We start from the raw sequence: 21,326 nt of genomic DNA, 5'->3' as shown, positions 1-21,326 counted from the left end.
GTGGCTGGGTTCCTAACAGGCCAGGACAGGGGCTGGTCAGCGCGTTGGGGCTGGAGACCCCGGTCTCCAGGCAGCCAGTGCCCAGGCAGTCCCGGACCGCCTCCCGGTACCCTGCCCAGCCAGGGCCCGAGTGCCTGGGGCTGCCTCCGGTCAGTGGGGTGTGCGCCTAGGTGCAGGTGACCCTGGTGAGGGGGACCTGAGGTGGGCCCCACATTTTCTTGGGGGACTGGACACTGTCCACGTTCTGCCCAGGCCACGGTGGAGCCTGGCGGGCGGAGTCCCTGACTGTGCAGACAGTGTGAGGAAGGGAACACTTGCCGTTTTTTGGCCAGACGTGGGTGGGGGTGGGTAGTAGCAGTGGGTGCAACCCCAGGGCGTGGGGGAGGGGTTGCCGGTGGGACTAGAAGTGGCTCCCAGCCCTGGGTTTGCTGGGGGAACTGCAGGGACGGAGCAGGGCCTGGAGACTGGGCGTTGGTGGGGGGTTTCAGTGGTTGCCGAAACCAAAGCCACCCCTTCTAGGGATGGGCGGAGATTTTCTTTGAAGAAGCCGGGTCTTTATTTGCTAAAAATCAGCCCCAGCGGATGGGCGGAGATTTTCTTTGAAGAAGCCGGGTCTTTATTTGCTAAAAATCAGCCCCAGCGGGACAAGGCAGACTCCCGTTTCTGGACGACCTGGGCTCCCTTTCGCCCTGACACGGAGGCTGTGGAGCAGCCCCGGGGGCAGGTGGGCACAGGCTCTGGGGCACACAGTCAGCACCCGTCTTCCCAGAGCTTCGGAGCTTCAGGATCTAGGGAAGAGCCGAGGGTGAGTCAGTTCCCCAGTCCCTGGGTCACTTGGAGCCAGGCTATTAGTCCAGAACATTCCAAGGAGGCAGGAGCTCAGGGTTGGTGCTGTGCTGCGGGCCGGCCTCGAGGTGCTGTGGCACCTCCTCAGGCAGAGGCCTCAGGGACCAGGTCAGGTCTGTGCCCTGGGCCCCACCATCACCTCTGTGTGCCCCCCTTCACAGGGTCCTACATCAGCAGAGAATGCAACTGGGACCTCCTCACGGAGTGCAGACTGTGCGAGCCTGGCTCCTTCATGGTCCAGCGCAACCAGGAGACCCCTGCCTGGAGGGGTCTGCTCCATGTTTCATGGCTGATTTCCACGGTGGGATCCCAGAAGAGACCCCCAGGGCACATTTGCAGAGGAGGCTCTGGGGTCACCAGTGATGGCGGTGGTGCCCGGGTCGGCCCTGGGCAGGCAGCCTCTCCACATGGAATCCTCCTCCTGCTTCCAGGTGGTCCCTGCTGCCCAGCCCCTGCTGGCCTCTCTGTGTGCACAGCAGGTCAGGATGGGGAGGTGCCTGGTGCCCCGTCTGCCTGCCCTCCCTGTGTGCCTCGCCGTGGTCCAGCTGCTCAGCCCCTGCTCAGGTAGGACCGGCTGTGCGTCTGCGTGTGTGCATCCTTTCCCTTCGGGCCCAGCCAGAACCCGGGACTCCGCCCACCCCTGCAAGGCCCGTCCACACCGCACCTGTGTTAGGACTGAGTTCCCTTCTAGGTGTCTGTCACCTCACCCTCCCTGCCTGGGACACCCCCTGGCCCTCTGGCCCTGCTCAGTCTGATGGAGCCCCCCCCTTCTGATGACCAGCTGAGTTTGCTGTGGTCGGACCCCCCGAGCCCATCCTGGCCATGGTGGGTGAAGACGCAGACCTGCCCTGTCACCTGTCCCCGGAGATGAGCGCTTAGGCCCTACAGCTGATGTGGGTGCAACCCAACCGAAGGCAGGTAGTGCACGTGTACACACACGGGCAGGAGGACACGCCGGCAGAGGAGTTTCGAGGGAGAAATTCGATTTCACGAGAGGACGTCATTCGGGGAAGGCCGCCCTGCAGATTCACAATGTCAGCGTCTCTGACAGGGGAACCTACCTGTATATTTCCAAGATGGAGACTTCTATGCAAAAGCCCAGGTGCAGCTGCAGGTGGCAGGTGAGCCTCAGGCTTGTTCCAGGCTCCTTTCCCTGGGCGGGGGCAGAGGCTGCAGACCTACCCCAGAGCACGTGGGCTGCTCACCGGCATCCACCCCCCCCCCCCCGCCTCCATCTCTGCTCCTCCGAGGCCTGTGAGACACCCAAGGGTCCCCAGGGTGACTTCTTCCTGCACCCACGACAGAGTCCCCCACGCCGCCCACCCGTCTCAGAGGGGAGTGCAGGTTGGAACTGGGCACCAGTGGACTGTGTGAGACTTTAAATGCTGCATCACAAAGTCCGGGCTCCCCTCCTCCAGTCCCCTCCAACACGGGAAGGAACCAGGTCGTTCCCAGCGGGACCTCCGCACACTTGGGCAGGTGTGCCCGCAGGTCAGAGTTGTCCCGCAGCAGCGAGGGGCCGCCTCCCGCCGGCCAGCAGGCCGCACCAGCACGCCCACCGACAGCAGGGGCGGGCGTGGTGGGGGGGCGGAGGGAAACAACCCTGTGCCCTGCAGACGGCCACCACCCCCGTGGGAACGGTGTGGGGGTCCTCGGGGATCTGATGGGGTTGTGCCTCTGACCCAGACACCCCCCTGCAGAGATCACACCCCAGGAACCCTGAAACCCCAATCCAAAAGCGCCCTGCCCCCCACATTCACAGCAGCACAGTTTACAGGAGCCCAGTGCTGGGAGCAGCCCAAGTGCCCACCAGTGAGCACCCTGTCCCACCCCGTCCTGCTCTGGGCCTTGGGGGCCAGGGGGAAACACGTGGACGTCCGGGCCCCAGGGTCCCTCCTGTGCCCTCCTCTCTCCCGCTTCTCCACCGTCTTTCCTGAGCTGTGAGCGGGGGCCACGGCCTCCCTCTGCAGCGGGCTGTGGGGTCAGTGCCCGCTGCCCCACCCTCCCTCACTGGCACCCCGGGCTCTCCCAGCAGAGGCAGGCCGCCCTCTCTGGCCCTGGGGACGGAGCACTGGGGACAGTGGTCCCAGAGGAACCGAAGAAGCAGGACATGGGCCGGGCAGCAGGGCAGGCAGGGGCACTCGGTGGGGCCACCCAGGCCCTGTGGCTCCACGTCCTCAGCTGGCTCCCGGGACAGCGGATGGGACCCCTGCCTCCTGGGCCTGCTTCTCACTGTGTGAACACCGCCCCTCCCGGGCGCTGGGGGGACTTTCCACACATTTCTTTGGCAGGACTCCAGGTGACCAGTGGGTCACGGGGGTGGGGGGGGTGCTTGCCAACTTTGACCTAAGACTAAAATGCCCCGGGTGGCAGGGGTTAAGGCTGCTCTGTCCCAGCTGCGCCCTCAGCAGAGAGCAAAACAGGAAACTGCCTTGGGGAGCCTGGCTCCGCCTCTCTAGGTGCTTCTGGGTTGTCGGTGGGCGTGGGGGAAATGGCTGGGGCCGAAATGGGTGGGCAGAGGGACCCGGAGCGGCAGTTCCTCCTAAAGAGACCACACCTCGGCTCCACATCCGAATTCTAGCCGCGCTGTACCCCTCTTCTCCGTTTCCCCGCAGCGGTCACAGGACAGCAAAGGGACAGGCCAGACAGGCTTTCGGTTCTGAAACGCTGTCGAACCTGGAGGAGTCTCTAGCGTTTTTCCCTTTGTGATCTGGAGTCTGGGGTCCCAGAATAAGCCCGGAGCTCCCCAGAAAGAAGGTGGGGACCCGGGGTGGAGGAAGCACAAGGTTGGTGACTGAGAGGCCTGGACAGGTGCTGCCCTGCGGTGTGGTGCGGGTAGGGGGGGCCGGGAGTACCCACACGGGTCCTCAACAAGTGAGTCGCTGCCCCGGGTGTTGGCGAACCTGCCCAGGACGCCAGAACGTGCTGCACTGACTGTGCGCTCTCAGCTGGCAACAGGGAGGAGGGAGCAGCTGCGTCCCCAGCCTGTGTTAAAGCAGGACGGACCCCTCCCCTCCACCTCCCAGGCCCACACACTCGGCCATGGACGTCCATGGGGGGAAACAGGTCAACTGTCCTCCTGGTGGGACCAGAGCTGGTTCTGGGGTGAGGCTGGGGCTTCCTGTGATCCCGGGCCCCACCTGGGGTCTGTGATCACAGCACACAGTGCTCCCCAAAGTGGGCTGGGGGAGTGCCCACGGAGACCCCTTCTGTTGGTGACAGTGCAGACCCGGGTGCCTGGGGCTGGGGAGACGTGGAAGTAGGAACAGTGAAGCTGTGTCCCCCCCACCCCCAGGTGTCCTGAGGGGACAGTGGTCCTGCAGCAGTGCAACTCCAGGGAATACACAGTGTGCGGCCCGCCCGGTCCAGGTGAGAGGGGGTCCTGTTGTTGAGGGGTCTGTCTGAGGAGAGGAGACCCCGTGACCCGGGGGAGCCCTCTGTCGGGGGCAGTGCCGTTCCCGCTCCTTCCCATCAGCCCTGGGACCAGCAGTGCCCTTCCCCCTCGGCCCCCAGCAACCCTGAGTTACTTTCTGGGACGGACCTCCTGGTCAGGACGGGTCACAGACACAGAATGCAGTGACATGTGGCCTTGTGTGCCCGGCTTCTCTCGATCAGGCTCGTGTCCCCAGCCCCTGGGTCATGGTGGGACCTGCCAGGGCGTCACCTCTCTGTGGCCGAAGGTCACACAGATGTAGATGTAGAGAGACACTCGTGGTGGTGTTCACTCTCCTGCTCAGGGACTCGGGGACATTTTTAAAGAAAGTGTCCCTGAGCCCGGACTGCTCTGTGACAAGGATAGCTTTTCAGTCAGTGGTGTTGGGGACCCTGGACGTCCCCAGTTCCAGGAGGAGTTGGGCTGTCAGGTCACGGCAGACAAAGAAACTAACAACGACCCAAAGACCCACCTGCACGGTCTGAAGATGACAGAACCCCTAGAGGGGACATCTCATGACGTTGGTTGGTGTTTGGGTCCCACGTGGTGACATGGGGTCAGCTCGGGGGTGTCTCTGTGAGAGTAGTCTCACGGAGCCCCCATCCCCTGGTGTGTCCACGGTCCTACGATGACAGGGGTCCTCCTTTCTGTGCTGACAGGTTCCAGTGGGTGCGTGTGTCTGTGGGTACTCTTGGGGGCTTTGTCCATCTGACTGTGCATCTCACTGAGGGGGTCCGTGTCTCCCCCTCGTGTGCGGTGCTGCCGTGGGCGCGGGGTGCCGGTGCCCCAACCAAGGGCTTTCACGCCCTTCACTAGCACACGATGGATCGGTCTGTCTGTATTTGGTGTCATGGCTGCTGGAAAATATGTCGGCGTGTGACTTCACTGAGATGTTTCTTCTCCCGGCGTCAGAGCGCAGACAGCGGTGGTTTGGTTGGGAGCTGTTTCATGTTCCCTCGGTTTGTCTGGGCACCATGATCACCACCCGTGTCTTCATGGAGAAGGGAAAAGACGGAGGATTCCAGCCCGAGTGCAGCGGGCCCCCCAGCGAGGCGCGCTCGCAGTTGGAGCCGCTGGAGGAGAGGGAGTGTCAGCCCGAGCTGGGGGAGGACAGGGCGGGGCCTCTGCGGGGGTCTTCCAGGTTCTCCCCTGGAAGCCACAGGGCCCTGGGCTCAGGGACAGACTCGCCGCCCGCCCCCTCCCCCCTGGCCATCTGAATGGTGGCGCTTTCTTCAGCATTTCCGTTTCCTGGCTTGGCTCCAGGGGACTCACTGGGAGCATATGACTCCCAGGGAGAAGTTCCAGCAGAAGAGACGCTGTAATTGCGTCGTCCGCTGACAGCAGGTGCCTTGGGGTGGGCGGTCCGCGTCCAGACTGCTCTGGGCTTCCCGCTGCCACCGTGGGCGAAGTGGGAGCTCCGAGCAGGGGTCCGGGCGGGGGCTGGGGAGGGGGGACCAGCACGTTCTGTTCTGCCCCCCCGCACCCGCGCACTGGGGTCCGAGCTGTTCAAGGTGGGAATTCTCCCAGCGCTTGGGCAGCCCCGTTTCCCACTCCCGCGGGACCCCAGATTCTCTGCCCGAGAGGCGGGGGAGGCGTGGGGAACACAAGGCCGAGTTCACTGGTGGTCCAGTTCCTAACACGACGTGACCGGGACTGGTCCACGGGGTGTGCGCCCCGGTGCACGTCACGCTGGTGACGGGGACCTGAGGTGGGTCCCCATATTTCTGGGGGGACTGGAGACTGTCCACATTCTGCCCGGGCCTCTGTGGAGCCTGGCGGGCGGAGTCGCTGACTGTCCAGGAAGTGTGACAATGGGGAACATCGCAACTTTCCGACCAGAGGCGGGTGGGGGTGGGGTTGCGGGTGGGAGGTGGGAGGAGCGGTGGCTTCCGGCCCTGGGCTGGGAGTGCAGTTGAGACTGCAGGGGGAGGGGCAGGGACCAGAGCCTGGAGCGTCTGTTGCCCAAACCAAAGCCACCCCTTCCGGGGATGGGCGGAGAGTTTCTCTTAAGAAACCCGGTCTTTTATTTACTAAAAATCAACTCTGGCCTTATGGGACAGAGGCTGGTTTCTTTACGACCTGGGCTGCCCAGCACACTGGCCTGGAAGCTGCAGAGTGGCCCCCAGGGTAGTGGTGGCCAGGCTCTTTGGGGTGCACACTCAGCACCCCTCTTCCCAGAGCTGCGCATACCAGGGAGAGCCAAGGATGAGGCAGGTCCCCAGTCCCTGGGACACATGGACCCGGGATCAGTCCAGAAGGTTCCAAGGGGCCAGGAGCTGAGGGTTGATGCTGTGCTGGGGACAGGCCGCCAGGTGCTGTGGCACTTCCTCAAGCAGAGGCCGCAGGGACCAGGGGACGTCTGTGCTCCCCCCTTCACAGGCTCCTACGTGTGCAGAGTCTGAGACCTGGACGGCGTCACGGAGTGTAGCCTGAGCGAGCCTGGGTCCTCCTTGGCCCACCGCCACCTGGAGCCCCCATCCCTGCCCTGTGCCGCGTGCCGGGAGGGTGAGTGGGCGCAGGGAGGCGTGGGGGGCCCTCGGTCTCTGCAGCCCACCGCAGGTCAACCTGGCTGGTAAGAATCACCTCAAGTGTGGGTGTCACAGATGCACAGGGTCACGGGGCGGCCAGGACGAGTGTCTCCCAGGATAACATGTGTCTGTGGTGAAAGGGTCCCCCTGAGGCCCCCGGATTCAGGGCCGCTGTCGAGAGGAACGCAAACAGGTTCACCCCACCTCTGGGTGCTCCGTGTAGCATCTAGCAAACGCGAGAACAAATATCGGAGACTCACAGTATCAAAGATGTTACTTTATTGGCCAAGTTTAACCTGCGCAGGGGCGAACTCTCAAAGTGTCCAGCGACACAGTGCCCACAAGGGGCTGCAAACCAGAGTCGCGCCGATCACTTACAACTACGTCCTTATACGGGGCGGGCAAGCAAGCGTTACACAGAAGCAGACGTGGCAGTTAGCAATTCGCTTACAAAGGCCACGCGCAGGAATTTCAAACCAAGCATTCTTGTACAAGGCGGGAAGGCAGGATGTTTGTTCAGTAACCTAGTAATCTCCTGGCTCTAGCTAGCTAGGTTCCTATTTTCTCATGGTCTAAGTGTTGTGGAAAATCCACCCACACGCGGGGAGATAATGAAGCACGAACTTTATTACCCGGGGGCCCAGAGGGGGTGGCTAACATCCAAATCCTCTGAGCACTGATCCTCACTCTCCCGGGGTTTAAATAGTCCCGGGCTTCCTACCTACGTGGCGAAGCAAGGTTACAGAAGCCGAATGCAGAAGTTAGGTCCAGCTACCTTACATGGGAGACAAAGAGAAAACTCAGGAGGAATTTGCAGAAGCTACAGAGCACAGGAGCTTATCATCGGAGTCTGCATACGACCTTGAGTAATGAGTAACTGGCCGTTGCTTTGGTTACGACTTGTCAGCTTCTACAGTCCTGTGTGAAACTTTGCAAGTGTTACAGTTACAGAGCATAAGAAACCTTTGGAGTTTTCTTTTCCTGCCACATAAGTTTTTCCCTACTCCTTACACCCCGCAGTCTGGGAGGAAGCTGGGGTTCTGCCAACTTCCCACCCAGTGCTCCCGCCACCAGGGCAGCGACCCTGGGATGAGGGACTGCACTTGGCGGGGGGACTTAAATCTGAGCAGGAGGCAGGCCAGGTAGAAAGGCCACAGCCTCCCCCGGACGTGTCTGCCTCACTGAGGAATAAAACACAAGGGATTTGAAATAAATATATTTCAGGATTCCTTGTCCTTCTGAGGAGAAGGCCATCGGTGTTTCAACAAGGACAGCCTGAGTCTGGGCTCGGCTTCGGGCAGCAAGGACGGGGTGACAGTGTTGCTCCTGCCGACCCTGAGCTCAGTGTGTCCCCCATCAGGTGTCCCCTCTTCGTCTCCTTTCTCGGTTCCTCCAGCCGTCAGGGCGCAGGCTGTCCACTCTCTGGTTGACCTTCTTCCCGGGTGGTTTCTGCTGTCGGATGCAGCCGCAGGAGGGGCTGACGACACCTCCCTCTGGTTCCCCGTCACTGCTGCACGGAAGTGCACCCGTGTCCACGTTGCGTCCTGCGACCTCACTGCCTTCATTTCCACGTTCTCACGGGAGTTTGCGGGTCCTCAAATGGTCCTACGTACCGCGTCCTGCCGTCTGCGAGCGGTGTGAAGGCTCCTCCTCCCTCGGATGTGCTTGCTGTGTGTCTCTGTCTCGCGTGACCGCTGTTGCTCGGACTCCCAGTGCTCTGGGGCGGGGGGTGGTGAGGGTGGGCGTCTGTCTCCCTCCTGATCGGAGAGAGGGAGCTTTCGGCTTCTCACCGTTGCATGTTGTGTCATGGTGTGTCTAGGAATTATGTTTTTTAAAAAGATTTATTTTACCTGGCTGGCGTAGCTCAGTGGATTGAGCGCGGGCTGGGAACCAAAGTGTCCCAGGTTCGATTCCCAGCCAGGGTACATGCCTGGGTTGCAGGCCATAACCCCCAGCAACCGCACATTGAAGTTTCTCTCTCTCTCTCTCTCTCTCTGTTTCTCTCTCTCTCACTCTCTATCTCCCTCCCTTCCTTCTCTAAAAATAAATAAATAAAATCTTAAAAAAAAAAGATTTATTTTATTTATTTTTAGGGAGATGGGAAGAGAGAGATAAAGAGAGAGTGACAGATCAAGGAGTGGTTGCCTCTTGCACGCCCCCTACTGGGGCCCTGGCTCACAGCCCAGGCCTGTGCCCTGAATGGGAATTGAGCCGGTGACCTTTTGGTTTGTAGGCCGTCACTCAAAGCCTGAACCACACCAGTCAGGGCAGGAATTATGTCTTGAATACACATTTTTATTTATAATTGTAACAAAATTGGATGCAGTGTATACATTTTGCTATTGTAGATTTTACTAATGAGCACAACTAAATATGAAGTTTTGTGTTAATACCAGTTTTTCTTTAAGAGTAACTCCTGCCAGTGTGATCCGTGGGGGTAAGGATAAATGTTTTCAGCCCTGGCTGGTGTGGCTCAGTGGTTTGAGCTCCGGTTGTGAACCAAAGGGTGGCTGGTGGATTCCCAGTCTGGGGCACATGCCTGGGTTGTGCGCCAGGCCCCCAGCGAGGGGTACACGAGAGGCAGCCACAGAGGGATGTTTTTCTGCTTTTCTTTATCCCTCCCTCCCACTCTCTAAAGACAAATAAAGTCATAAAAAAAAAAACTTGTTCAGGGCATTTGGTGTACAAGGAAAGACCAAAATAAACCACAGGAATGACCTTCAGGAGGGTGGGCCCCTTGTAGTCCAGGCTCCCCCACCAGGCGAGAGTTCCAGCAGCCCATCTGCATCCGTGACCACCTGGCGTTGTTGTGAGAGGCTGGGTTGGGCTTCAGTGAATATTTTTGACGACTCTCCCAGAGCACTGGCCCATTTCCCGATGGGTGGTTTACCAGCCCACCTGCCCACACCTGCAGAATGCTGAGCAGCTTTTGACCAAAACCCACGTGCCCATCCTCCCTGCTCACCCGATCTCACCCAGGGACACTATTTTTCTTTCCCGGGTGAAAAGTCCCCCTTTTTTAGTTTTTAAAATCAATTGTGGTTGTTAAGCCTGTGAAACCTACTTTTGCTGTTTTCGAATGCAAATCAGAAGAAAAGCAACATCTACATACATCATAAGGCAATAATAGAAATTAAAGCAGAAACTAAATTCTATGGGTTGTGCATACCTAAATTTCTAAATTCAGTGCAAGAAAACATATTAAGGGAAAAACAAAAGTAATAAGTCTGATTACATTTCAATCTTTGAGAGAAATTACATAGATATCAGGAAAGGCAAATCACATGGCAGTTTGAGCATAATGCAAGCCTGACTTCTTACGAGAGGATTACGAGAGGATTGCAGTTCTGCGCACCGACTCATCACCTCCTTTCTTACGTGGGTGTTGAGTTTTAATTTTACCCCTGCCAGAATGGTTTCTCATACCTTCTCCCTTGTTTTCAGTTAGGACTGCTAAGGGTTCCATAAAGGTGGCTACCTGCTGGTCTCTGATACGACCCTGGGAAAACAATTTGCAAATACACCGAAGTACACAAATCAATATCACAATCAGTAAACAACCAGCAGCTCCAAAAACCCAAATTCTCAAATTAATTCCATCAAACCATGTTTTAGGATTTAGCCAATTAATATTTTCATTAAGAGCTCGAAAAATGTCCTGTTTGGTTAAACGTTGAATGTCCTGCAGCTGCTGATGTAACTCCAACTGCAATTTATCAATTTGTCCTTTTAAGTTAGTGGAGAAAGCTCCCCTCAAGCGATGTTGTATATCAGTCTAAGTATGTTGGCTGGAATTCCACTGTAGCGGTGTGACGCACAGTCTGGAGAAACCAGGGTCACAGGTTAGGTGTTGACGAATCACGAGAGCGTCCTGGCGTTCGCCAATCCAGTCCAGTGCTGATTCAACTGCAGAAAGGCGGTCAGGATCTCCTGATCTATTTGGGCCTGTTGGACTAATTCTAAAGCAGCATTGATTAAACCATAAGTGCAACCAGGTGTTAACAAACTGTCGGACTCATAAAGAGGGCAGTGCATTGTTAAATGCTATAATGCCATTTGGATTCATTCATTTTCTGGTCATATTCTGGAGATAACAGATTTGGAAAGAGTTGGAAGGCACAATTAAATCATAACCACTATTAACGACTGATCTTGTTAGATTATGCAAAGAAACCTTATGTCATTATTCACTCCTTTAGAATGACAAATTCTGGAGGGATCAGGTAGGGAGAAAAATATAAAGTGTGAAGGAAAATCCTTTTCCTTCTGATATCTACCAGGCTTCTTAAAACTTTCACTTCCACAGACCTTCTGCAACATTCACAAACTCTCTATTCTTTTTCATACACTTTCTGATATCCACCAAGATTGCATCTTCATGCCTTATACCTTCCATTACTAATACACACCACATAATTCTTTCTTAAAATGTTTACTTCCACAGACTTTCTGTAACATTCACAAACCTAATCTTTCTTTCATACCCCTTCTGATATTCACCAAGATTGCATTTCCATGCCTTATACCTTCAATTACTAACATCACATAACTTCTTTCCTAAAACCTTTACTTTTCTATTTATCTTTACAGTTTCCCATTTACATTCCTAGAGTGTGAAGTTTCAACCTTCCCTGGAATCCTCAATTTCCTTTTCAGAGCAGATACAGAGCAAAATCCATCCTTCTCTGTGGGGGGTGAAGGTTGGGGCCTCCGTGATATGCTCACTCAAATTGCACACCGTTTCACTGTCAGAATCAGATTCCTCATCATCTAGCTCTGTTTTCTTTGCCCAAATGAACTCGAGAGAATCCCTGACAAGCCTCCAGGTTACAAAGGTGTGCACACCAATAGATATACCACTGTTTTGCAAAGATTTCAACCTTTCACCCACTTTTTCCCAAACATCAATGTCTAACGTCCCTCTATCAGGAAATGAAGGACAATATTTTCTTATAGATTATAAAAGCTGAACCAGATGCTTTTTTTTTCACCTTATATTTTGCTTCTTTAAGAACTTCTTGTAATATATGCAGAAAAGCTTTCTGCCCTTTATATAAGTTACAACCTATGTTTACCTTCCTTTTTTTTTCTTTTTAAAGAGAAAGCTTCCTTTTATTTATTTTTAATTGGCCAAAACAAATCACCTGATTACTTTTTTCAAGGCAAATCCTGTTTTTCCAAACTTGAGAATTAAATTACCATTTACCCAATTATAGGCGGTCGCGAAGAGAGAAACGACCTAGAAAAGAAAGACCTACTTCCCTGAAAATTCAACGCATCCTACGACATGCCCGAGAAAGAGTTCGGGGTCGTCGGCCCTTACCTGGGCTGTTAGCGCGCAAATCCACCCGAAGTTGATGCGTTGTCCACAGCGACGGCTCATAGCCGCTGGTTCCAAGTGGTCTCGAACGGGGTCCCACCTCTGTGGTCCCGAATCGCTGCCCCACGTTGGGTGCCAGCTGTTGCGCGTGGGTCACCGGCCAGCAGTGACCACGGAACGCTGTGGATGGCTCGACAATAAACACGCGAGAAATAACAACATGCACAGAGACAAACTAGTTTCTGTGGGGAAGTAGGGACGGAATGGCCACCCCCCCTAGTGGGGAGCGCGCTGATTTACCTTCCATACCTGCTTTTATTAGGCTCATCCTGCATAATAATTCAGGTAAAGTACAGCACTCACCAGGGGAAGTAAGGAACTATAGAAAACAAAGAACTCTGCCGGTCTATTTAGTTGGGGGTCAAAGAGCTGTAAGGCTGAGGAACAAACTAGCTTCCTCCTAAGACCCTTCTCATTCAACTGAGAGCATTCCAAACAAAGAAGGTTTCACAGTAATTTACATGTTCTTTCTTAGGCCTGATCACCCCGGGAAATCCGCACTTCCCAGTACCGAGCTGTACTACCCTGTCATTGTTTCAGGCTTAGGTGGAGCACCGGAACTAAGGCCACCGAGAGATAAGGAGATTTTCTTCCAGACGCTGAGAACTCAGACTTTGTCAAAGCCGAGGAGTGAGGGTCCATTACCCCCTTTTGCTGCAGCCCCCGAAGTCCTTCTTTTGGGGGGGGCCTCCCAAAGTGATCGTGCCTGGCTTGGGTCGTTCCCCCGTGGGGAATCTTACCCGTCTTTGGCTAACCCGACCAAGCTTTTTGGGGTTCAGCAGCAGAAGCAGCATTCCTGCCAGGGAGATAAGCTTTTGTCTCCTTGCTGGCTCACGGTTCCAAGGGCGTTCCCTTAGCCTTAGCTAGGCGGGGGTTTCAGCCTCTGATACCAGTCAGGGCGGTTCCCAACAGAAAAGAGTCCACAAAGGGAAACGTCCCCACGTGGAAGACGTGAAGCAAAACGGCAGAAGCTCTGAGAGGCGTCAGAGCCGCCGAGTGCAGAGAGTGTTCAGGGCGGTGGAGGGACGTCCCCACGGGTGTCCCCCATCCAGAGGGGAGCATGTGAGGGGGACCGAAGGGCAAAGGTGTGAGAATAAAAGCAGAATTTTTATGAGTAAATTCTCTTGTTGGGTCGCCCCTTGAGTACATGTGGCCAAATGCATCCACAGGAGTTCACATTCTCGTGAAACACAGGATGTAATTTTCATTCTAAGTTACTTAAATTTCATTTTTTTATGTTTTATATTTTAAAATGGCCTGTGATAGGAATGAAAAACAATAAATATCCTCCAAAATATGTGGAAATGTGTTCCGCACTCTGGAAACTTTTAGGCTTAGACCATTCGGGTAATTTAAAGCACAGGGGTCCAAGGCCCTGGGCTTCTGCCCTGGCTGACAGGGGACCCTGTGGGAGGGGCTGACCAGGAGGGAGGTGAGGGGGCAGGACGTTCTGGCTGCTGTGCGGAGCGCGGCCTGCAGGGGGCAGCAGCGGGATTGAGACTCAGAGCAGAGCGTCCTGCCTTCCTAGGGGGTGGTTTGCGCGTGTGCACCTGGCTGGGGCAGGGAAGTGTGGGCCAGTGGGGGGTTCTAAGCAGGTTCCCACAGGAGAGCCCGGTGCTCCCTGCTGGTGAGGGATAAGGTACCTGCATTACTGCTCCATGTTTCATGGCTGATTTCCACGGTGGGATCCAAGGGGAAGAGACCCCCAGGGGACATTTGCAGAGGAGGCTCTGGGGTCACCAGTGATGGCGGTGGTGCCCGGGTCGGCCCTGGGGAGGCAGCCTCTCCACGTGGAACCCTCCTCCTCCTTCCAGGTGGTCCCTGCTGCCCAGCCCCTGCTGGCCTCTCTGTGTGCACAGCAGGTCAGGATGGGGAGGTGCCTGGTGCCCCGTCTGCCTGCCCTCCCTGTGTGCCTCGCCGTGGTCCAGCTGCTCAGCCCCTGCTCAGGTAGGACCGGCTGTGCGTCTGCGTGTGTGAATCCTTTCCCTTCGGGCCCAGCCAGAACCCGGGACTCCACCCACCCCTGCGAGCCTGTCCACACCGCACCTGTGTTAGGGCTGATATACCATCTAGGTGTCTGTCACCTCACCCTCCCTTCCTGGGTCACCCCCTGGGTGTCTGACCCTGCTCACTCTGACGGAGCCCCCACTTCTGATGACCAGCTGAGTTTGCTGTGGTCGGACCCCCCGAGCCCATCCTGGCCATGGTGGGTGAAGACGCAGACCTGCCCTGTCACCTGTCCCCAGAGATGAGCGCTGAGACCCTACAGCTGATGTGGGAGCGACCCGGCCGCAGGCAGGTAGTGCACACGTACGCACACGGGCAGGAGGACACGCCGGCAGAGGAGTTTCGAGGGAGAACTTCGATTATAAGAGAGGACATCACTGCGGGGAAGGCCGCTCTCAGGATTCACAACGTCAGCGTCTCTGACAGCGGAACCTACCTGTGTTATTTCCAAGATGGAGACTTCTATGCAAAAGCCCAGGTGGAGCTGCAGGTGGCAGGTGAGCCTCAGGCTTGTTCCAGGCTCCTTTCCCTGGATGTGAGCAGAGGCTGCAGACCTACCCCAGAGCACGTGGGCTGCTCACCAGCATGGGTGCCCCCCCACCTCCATCTCTGCTGCTCTGGGGCCCGTGACACACCCAGGGGTCCCCCGGGGTGACTTCCTCCTGCACCCAGTACAGAGTCCCCCACGCCGCCCACCAGTCTCAGCAGGGGAGTGCAGGTCGGGGACGGGAAGGCTGGGGACACCTCCCCGCAGTGTGGGGCACATGGGTGTTGACTTCAGCATCTTCCAGACCAAGGCCGTGGTCCCCCAGGTGCCTACTCCTGTGGGTCCAGGGGTCTGACCTGCAGGGACAACACCTGTGGGGCCCACGTCCCCCACCAAACCCCCGGGAACACAGCTGCAGTTGAACAGGTTGTGACGTCCTGGGTGCAGCGAGGGAAGACGCTCCCCTGGGGACGGGGACACCGGGGTGTCTCAGAGAGGGGGCGTCAGGGAGGACTCGGTGCGGTTTGGGGGGATGTGGAAGCAGCGCTGGGCTCTGGGTGGGACGCGGTCAGGATGGTGCAGGGTGTCACTGGTCACTCACAGCCGGCCCAGGGAGGTGGGTCCCTGCACACGGTTCCTGTTTCCTCTGTGCTGTCACCCAACCCTTCAGTGGCCTTAATGTGGCCCTGACCCACCCCGGTGACGGATCAGTTTGAGGTATTGCCTGACAAAAGTGCTCATACTGGGCGTCAGGGCTGCAGTTCGAGTCCTGTGGACACCGTCCTGCCCTGTGGCTTCCAGTGCGGGGGGGCTGGTGGAGCGGGGACGGTGCGGCCCCCTGGCCTTGTCCCCGCACGGCCCCTCCTCAGCCTGCTGTCCCTTCCTGGAGACCTCGGCTCCCCCGACAGAGCCCTCCCTGCAGGACTCTGTGTGTTCAGGTCCTCAGAGGGCTGCCTCCCCCTCCTTGTGTTCAGGGGCGTGGGGACAGGTGGTAGTAGCTCCCCTCTACCTGGCCCTGCATCCACTCTCTTCCGTGGGAACGTTTTCCGCTGTGCACAGCCTCGCTGTGGACACTTCCGGGGGAGACCCTGGAGGGAGAGCCGACCAGCCTGGCAGTGAGGGCAGCAGCAGCCTCCCGAGGGGCCGTGCACAGAGTCACTGCTCGGGCAGCTGCCCTGACTCGTATGCCAGACCCCTGTGTGTCTCCTCCTGCTCATGGGAGGGCACGGCCCCCACAGGACAGGCAGCACGGACAGGGGCAGTGGGGTGCGACCCACTTAGGCTGAGGGGCACCACCTCCATGCTTGCGCAGGGAGGGGTGAGGGGCTCTGCCAGGGACCAGCCTGTCTGGGGCAGGGGGGAGGGGAGGCTGCGGCAGTCTCTAAGGGGACTTGGGGAAGCAGCCTCTGCTCTGGCCCAGAGCCCCCTGGATCCAGCACGAGGGTCCAGCCATGGTCAGGCAGTGGCCCCATCAGGGGATCAGTCTCTGCTGCACAGCACACGCTGGGAGCAGCTCCTGGTGAGTCCCTGCTGGGCTCGTCAGTGTGTGCCCCTCCCTGCTGTGGAGACCCCTCTAGTACAGAGGGCTCCCCATGATTCAGCTCACTTCTCCTCCCCAGCGCTGGGCTCTGATCCCCACATTGACATGAAGGGCTACGAGGCTGGAGGGATCCGTGTGAACTGCACGTCTGCCGGCTGGTACCCGCAGCCCCAGATCCAGTGGAGAGACGCCAGGGGACAGAGCTTGCCCTCGGAGGCAGCATCTGCGGCTGCAGACCCCCAGGGCCTTTATGCAGCCTCAGCCTCTGTGATCCTGGAAGGCGGCTCTGGGGAGGGGGTCTCCTGTGTCATCAGAAACAACCTGCTGGAACAGGAGAGGTCAGCCAGGCTTTCCATCCCAGGTGAGTGCCCTGCCCCCTGCCTCGGCCTCCTCGGTGCCCCTGAGGCAGGGCCAGTGCTCTGCTGCTGACCTGGGTCCCTGCGGGACATGAGGGCACAGAGCAGGGACCTGGGCCCTGCCCCTGAAGCGATTCATGTCACAGACACCTTCTGAGCTCTTCCTGCCACACACGGAGCCAGGCAGTGGGACGTGGAGACAGATGGGAAAGTTCAGCAAACACACCAGGAGGGGAAATAGGTACACCCAAATCTCAGTGAAAGCGCTAATCTCCTTACAACATAAAGGAACACCGTGGATAAAAGAGCAAAAACAGGAATCATCAGTTCCCAGGAAGGTAAAACTCCCAGGAAGATGCCAAATCTGACAAAACGGAACTATTTCCCCCTGGGAATTTGGCAGCAGCAGGACACACGAGGGGGTGAGCGCCCTCTGGTGGCGGGCTGTGGGGAGACAGCCCCGTAGCCGTCTGTGCTCCCGGTGTTGGATGGTGTTGGGGGGGGGTCGGCCCCCGTGCTGTGGGGGTGCAGGGCCGTCTGCACCGGAACTGCCCACTGACTGATGCCAAACCCACTTCTGGGGACCACCCCACGGGCCAGCCTGCAGCGGGGGACATGACGCCTGTGACCGGATACTTTTAAACCAGAGATCCCCGGGACAAAGGGCAGAGCCTGGGGTGCCCACCAGAGGAGACCCAGTGGGCAGTGGGTGCTGCCCTGCGGGAGAGACACGGGCCTGCTGGCTGTGCTGGAGCGGGCAGGTCGCCGACACAGGACGGGATGGACACCATGCACAGCAGCCGTATAGGGGCTGTTTCCACTATAAACCAGGTGAAATAAACTATTCAGTTTTCAAAACTGAATGAAACCTGCGTGGCACTCACCCTGCGTCAGGCACTGCATAAGCACTAAGTTAATGCTCTCACTGATCAGGACGCAGTAACAGACGGTTACGTCATTAGTTCAAGGTCACAGGGCTGGTCGTGCAGGAGACCCGGGACTGGAACCCAGGCCCCCAGCCCCAGAGTCCATTCTTCGTCACCTGACTCCGCTGACTGAGGGGGGGCAGGTAGTCAGTGGGGGGCGGGGTGCAGCGGGGACGTCAGTGACACTGTGTGTGCGTCCTCGTGCTCCCTCTCATCCCATGCGGGCGGAGACATTTCTGAAAACCGTCCTGACTGTGTGACAGTGAGAGTCTGGGCGCTCTGGGGACAGAAAGATCAGGTCAGGGACTGACGCCATCTCTTCGCAGGTGCCTTTTTCAAGGACACAGAGCTTTGGGTGGTGTTGCTCGCCGTCACCGTGGTGCTTCATGCCATGTTCCTGTTGTGTGTGATGTGTTTGCTGCGCCGCGGGTGGAAGAGGAGCCAGGCCCTGCTCCAGGAGAAGGGGAGAGAGCACGAGCAGAGAGAGAAGCAGCGGGCGCAGAGCTGCAGCGGCAGTGGCAGCGAAGCGCCCAAGGTGAGGCCCAGCTGCAGTAGGTCACGACCTCCCTGCCCAGCCCACCCCCTGCATCCTCTTCTGCATCCCCTTGTCGGGACTTCCTTTTTCTCTTTATTTCCAGAGACGCTGCAGGACGTGCTCAGTAAGCCCCCATCCCCGTCCCTGTGCGTCCCCAGCGTGCACTGCTCAGCCTTTCGGGCGGCGTCCGCTCCCCCCACTAGAGCCCGGAGCAGCCGCTGGGGAAGACCCCACTCTGCTGGCCTAGACCTCGGGGTGCACAGGGGGGCGCAGAGGGCACGGGGCTTGTACGGCTTCCCGGGGCTGCGAATCGTCCTCCCCAACTCGGGGCTGAAAGACACAGAACTGACCATGTCCCGGATGTGGAGGCCACAAGTCTGATGCAGGTGCTAGTTGCGAGAGGGGCAAGCTGGCTTCCTCCGAGGCGTTGGGGTGGCATCCCACCAGCCCTTGCATTTACCTCGTCGGCGGGTGGCCAGCTCTCCCGGGTGCTCTGTGGTGTGAGCGCCCATCAGTCAGCACCGGCCTCTGTCCTCACCCGGCCTCTTCCCCGTGGGTCTGTCTCCTGATGACCCTCAGTGGGCACTGGACGTAGGGCCCACTCTCGTCCAGTACGGCTCCCTCGTCTGCAAAGGCCACATTCCCAGGTCCCAGGGGTCTGGATGCAAACCTGTCTTTCTGGGTTCAACTACAGCCCCCCGTCTAGGATGACCCGGTGGTGTTGGGGGCAAGGCTGCACCTGACCCCACGAAGTACTTTTCTCTGCTACTGCACGGCCCCAGCTGAGCTATCAGGCGAGGTGGCATTTCCCCCAGAAGTGGTTGGGGAGGGCTGTGTTGCAGGCCCCTGCCACCAAAAGTCACGGCTTTCTTCTTCAGTCACAGGGAGGCACCCAGCCCAGGGTGAGGCTGCTGCCCCGGGACATGGAGCACTGCCCGCCAGCTGCCTCCGCGGACAGCACACTGGTGCTGCTGGAACACCAGGGCTTATCCGTGCCGTCCTCTGAGGATTCTGAGGACAGTGTCGAGTTGCAGGAGGTGGTCAGCCGGGAGCAGGCACTGCAGACCCAGGTACCTCCAGGTACCCGGTGCAGAGTGGGGTGGCAGCCCCCCTCCCCGCCCTGGAGCAGGTGAGGGGCATCTGGGCAGGTGTGACTGCAGGGACACCTGGGTGTGTGGCGCACATGCCGTGTGCAGGTAGGGGACTCGCAGTGCTGCCCTGCCTGCCCTAACTTCCTGTCTGAGCTTCCTGGGTGACCGAGACGCAGCCCCACAGACCAGGCAGCTTAAAGGACAGAATGTTACTGTCTCCCTGTGCTGGGGCGGATGTTCAGGTTCCCGTGGCGTTGTCCCCATGTGCGTGTCTGTGTCCCTAAAAGAGGACACTGGTCTTGTCACGTTAGGGCCTCATCTCGACAGGTCACACTCCAGCGACCCAGTTCCCAGATAAGTCCCCACTCCTGGTTGTTGGGCTTAGGACGCTCACATCTTGCTGGACACAGTGCAGCCTGTGACAGCCCCCACCACACCTGCTCCCCGGGGCCACCGAGACCCAGGGACTGAGCTCTCCCAGGTCCTAGCGCTGGGAGGGCGCTGCCTGGAGGAGGCCCGGCTCATGAGCACTGACCCCTCGGGGTGTGCAGGGGGCGGGTGGAGAGGACATGCTCAGTGACCACGGCCCCTGAGAGTGGATTCTGGGCAGTGGGGCGGTATCCCTGGAGTGACCACCGGGCTCTCACGGGCCCGCAGACCACACTGACAAATGTGACCCCCCCCCGGAGCGCGTGGGGGTTTCCTGGACTTCGGGTGCGGGACGTCCCTTCTGCAGGCCGTCCGTGCGTCACACGGGGTGCTGCACCTTCCCGCACCCCCTTCCCGGGCCTCTGAGGCCTGTTTGAAAAGACTTGGACTCGGGAGCCCACTCCCTCGTGCGTCTGCCCTGCGGGGAAAGCAACGGGGGGTTACTTCCCCGGTGCCTCACCCAGGGCCTGGCCCCGCCCTGGAGCCCCCGGTGGTCCCAGGCTCAGCAGGTGGCAATGGGGGCCCTCAGGCTGAAGAAGCGTCTCTGCTTCTCACTGCCCTGCCTGCAGCTGAGGGCGGCCTCCTGCACCGCAAAGCAAGCCAGCGAGGAAACACGCACCAAAAACACACCCAGTGAGGGCTTCACGGACATGCACTCGGTCTTTCCCATGGGAGAGGAGGACCCCGGGGTGCAGACCGAATCAGCCGTCCTGAGCTGGCTCGGCCGGCTCCCCACAGCCCTAGCTGCACCAGTAGGTGACTCCAGGGCACCGGTGCCGGCTGCCCAAGGGGAGCCTCACCCACTGACCCTCTCAGCCACCCTGGGACGTAGCCCGATTCTGAAAGTGGGAAACTGAGGCAGGCCCACGTTAAGTGTCATAGGTAACGCACACGGAATTCAGGGCTGCACAGAGATGTCCGACCCCTGCCCCTCCCTCTCCTCTCGTCTGCCCCTTGGCTGCTGACGGTCCCCATTGGGCAGGGTCACGGGCAGCCCTGAGGGTCCCTTCCCAGGGCACCAAGGGTAAAGGGCACTGCAGGTGACTGAAGGCCACCCCCACTGGGATCCTTCAGGGTCGACTGTCAGAGCCACGGTCCACCGCTGCACTGGCTCTGCAGGACGCTGTGACCCAGGGGGTGAATTCCCGGTGACCCCATCACCCGGGGCTGAGAAGGGACCAGCGGCCACTTTCTACCGCACCCCGTGACCTGGGGGCACAGAGCAGACCCAGCCCTCCCCCTTCACCCCTCCAGGTCCTAGCGCAGCAGGAGTGTTGGATCAAAGACGCAGATGGAAGTCACTGGAATCTCTTTGAGGCAGTGGAATCCACGTCCATCAGAGGCACACCCACCGCTGACCGCCACTGAGGTCCCCGAGGTTCCTGTCACCTGTGCATCCTGGGGAAAGGCCGCTCTTCCTCATCATCACCACGGTGACTGTTCCCGGTGTGCCCCCGGTACCCCGCCGTGGGTGGCAGTAACGGTCACCCTTCAGTGGAGCTGCTTCTGCATCCAAGGCCGCACGGCTCACCCCCGGGGTCTCCGTTGGCCTCCCCGCGGCGTTCTCACAGAGCCCTCGCCGCGCTGCTGTTGCTTTGCCGCTGTGATGACCCACCGCTCGCTTCCTGACCTGACACAGCGCACGACGGTCACCCTGCGTCTCTGTGGGTGGGAGCCCGCGTGGCTCTGGCTGAGCCGAAGCCAGGGTCTCGCTGGCCGGGTCCTCTCTGCAGGACCCAGGGACGGGTGTGGGTTGCTAACTCCCACG

At 58.7% G+C, this 21,326-nt stretch overlaps 1 protein-coding gene across 1 annotated transcript; it reads left to right on the top strand.

Annotated features, from left to right (window-relative positions):
- The first annotated feature begins 1,902 nt into the window (after positions 1-1,902).
- Positions 1,903-21,087, top strand: LOC123820178 (butyrophilin subfamily 3 member A2-like). Its single transcript, XM_045840893.1, has 9 exons — positions 1,903-1,967; positions 4,142-4,215; positions 14,002-14,134; positions 14,350-14,691; positions 16,301-16,582; positions 17,830-18,038; positions 18,142-18,162; positions 18,917-19,108; positions 20,813-21,087. The coding sequence occupies exons 3-9, from the start codon at positions 14,056-14,058 to the stop codon at positions 20,924-20,926; spliced, it is 1,239 nt and encodes a 412-aa protein (XP_045696849.1). The 5' UTR covers positions 1,903-1,967; positions 4,142-4,215; positions 14,002-14,055; the 3' UTR covers positions 20,927-21,087.
- Positions 21,088-21,326: the final 239 nt, after the last annotated feature.

Source organism: Phyllostomus hastatus, unplaced genomic scaffold (genome assembly GCF_019186645.2).
Source record: "Phyllostomus hastatus isolate PE091 unplaced genomic scaffold, TTU_PhHast_1.1 phas_contig_1141, whole genome shotgun sequence".
Lineage (NCBI taxonomy): Eukaryota > Metazoa > Chordata > Mammalia > Chiroptera > Phyllostomidae > Phyllostomus > Phyllostomus hastatus.
Note: the sequence above shows the minus strand (reverse complement) of the source record. Positions and strands in the feature narration are given on the sequence as shown.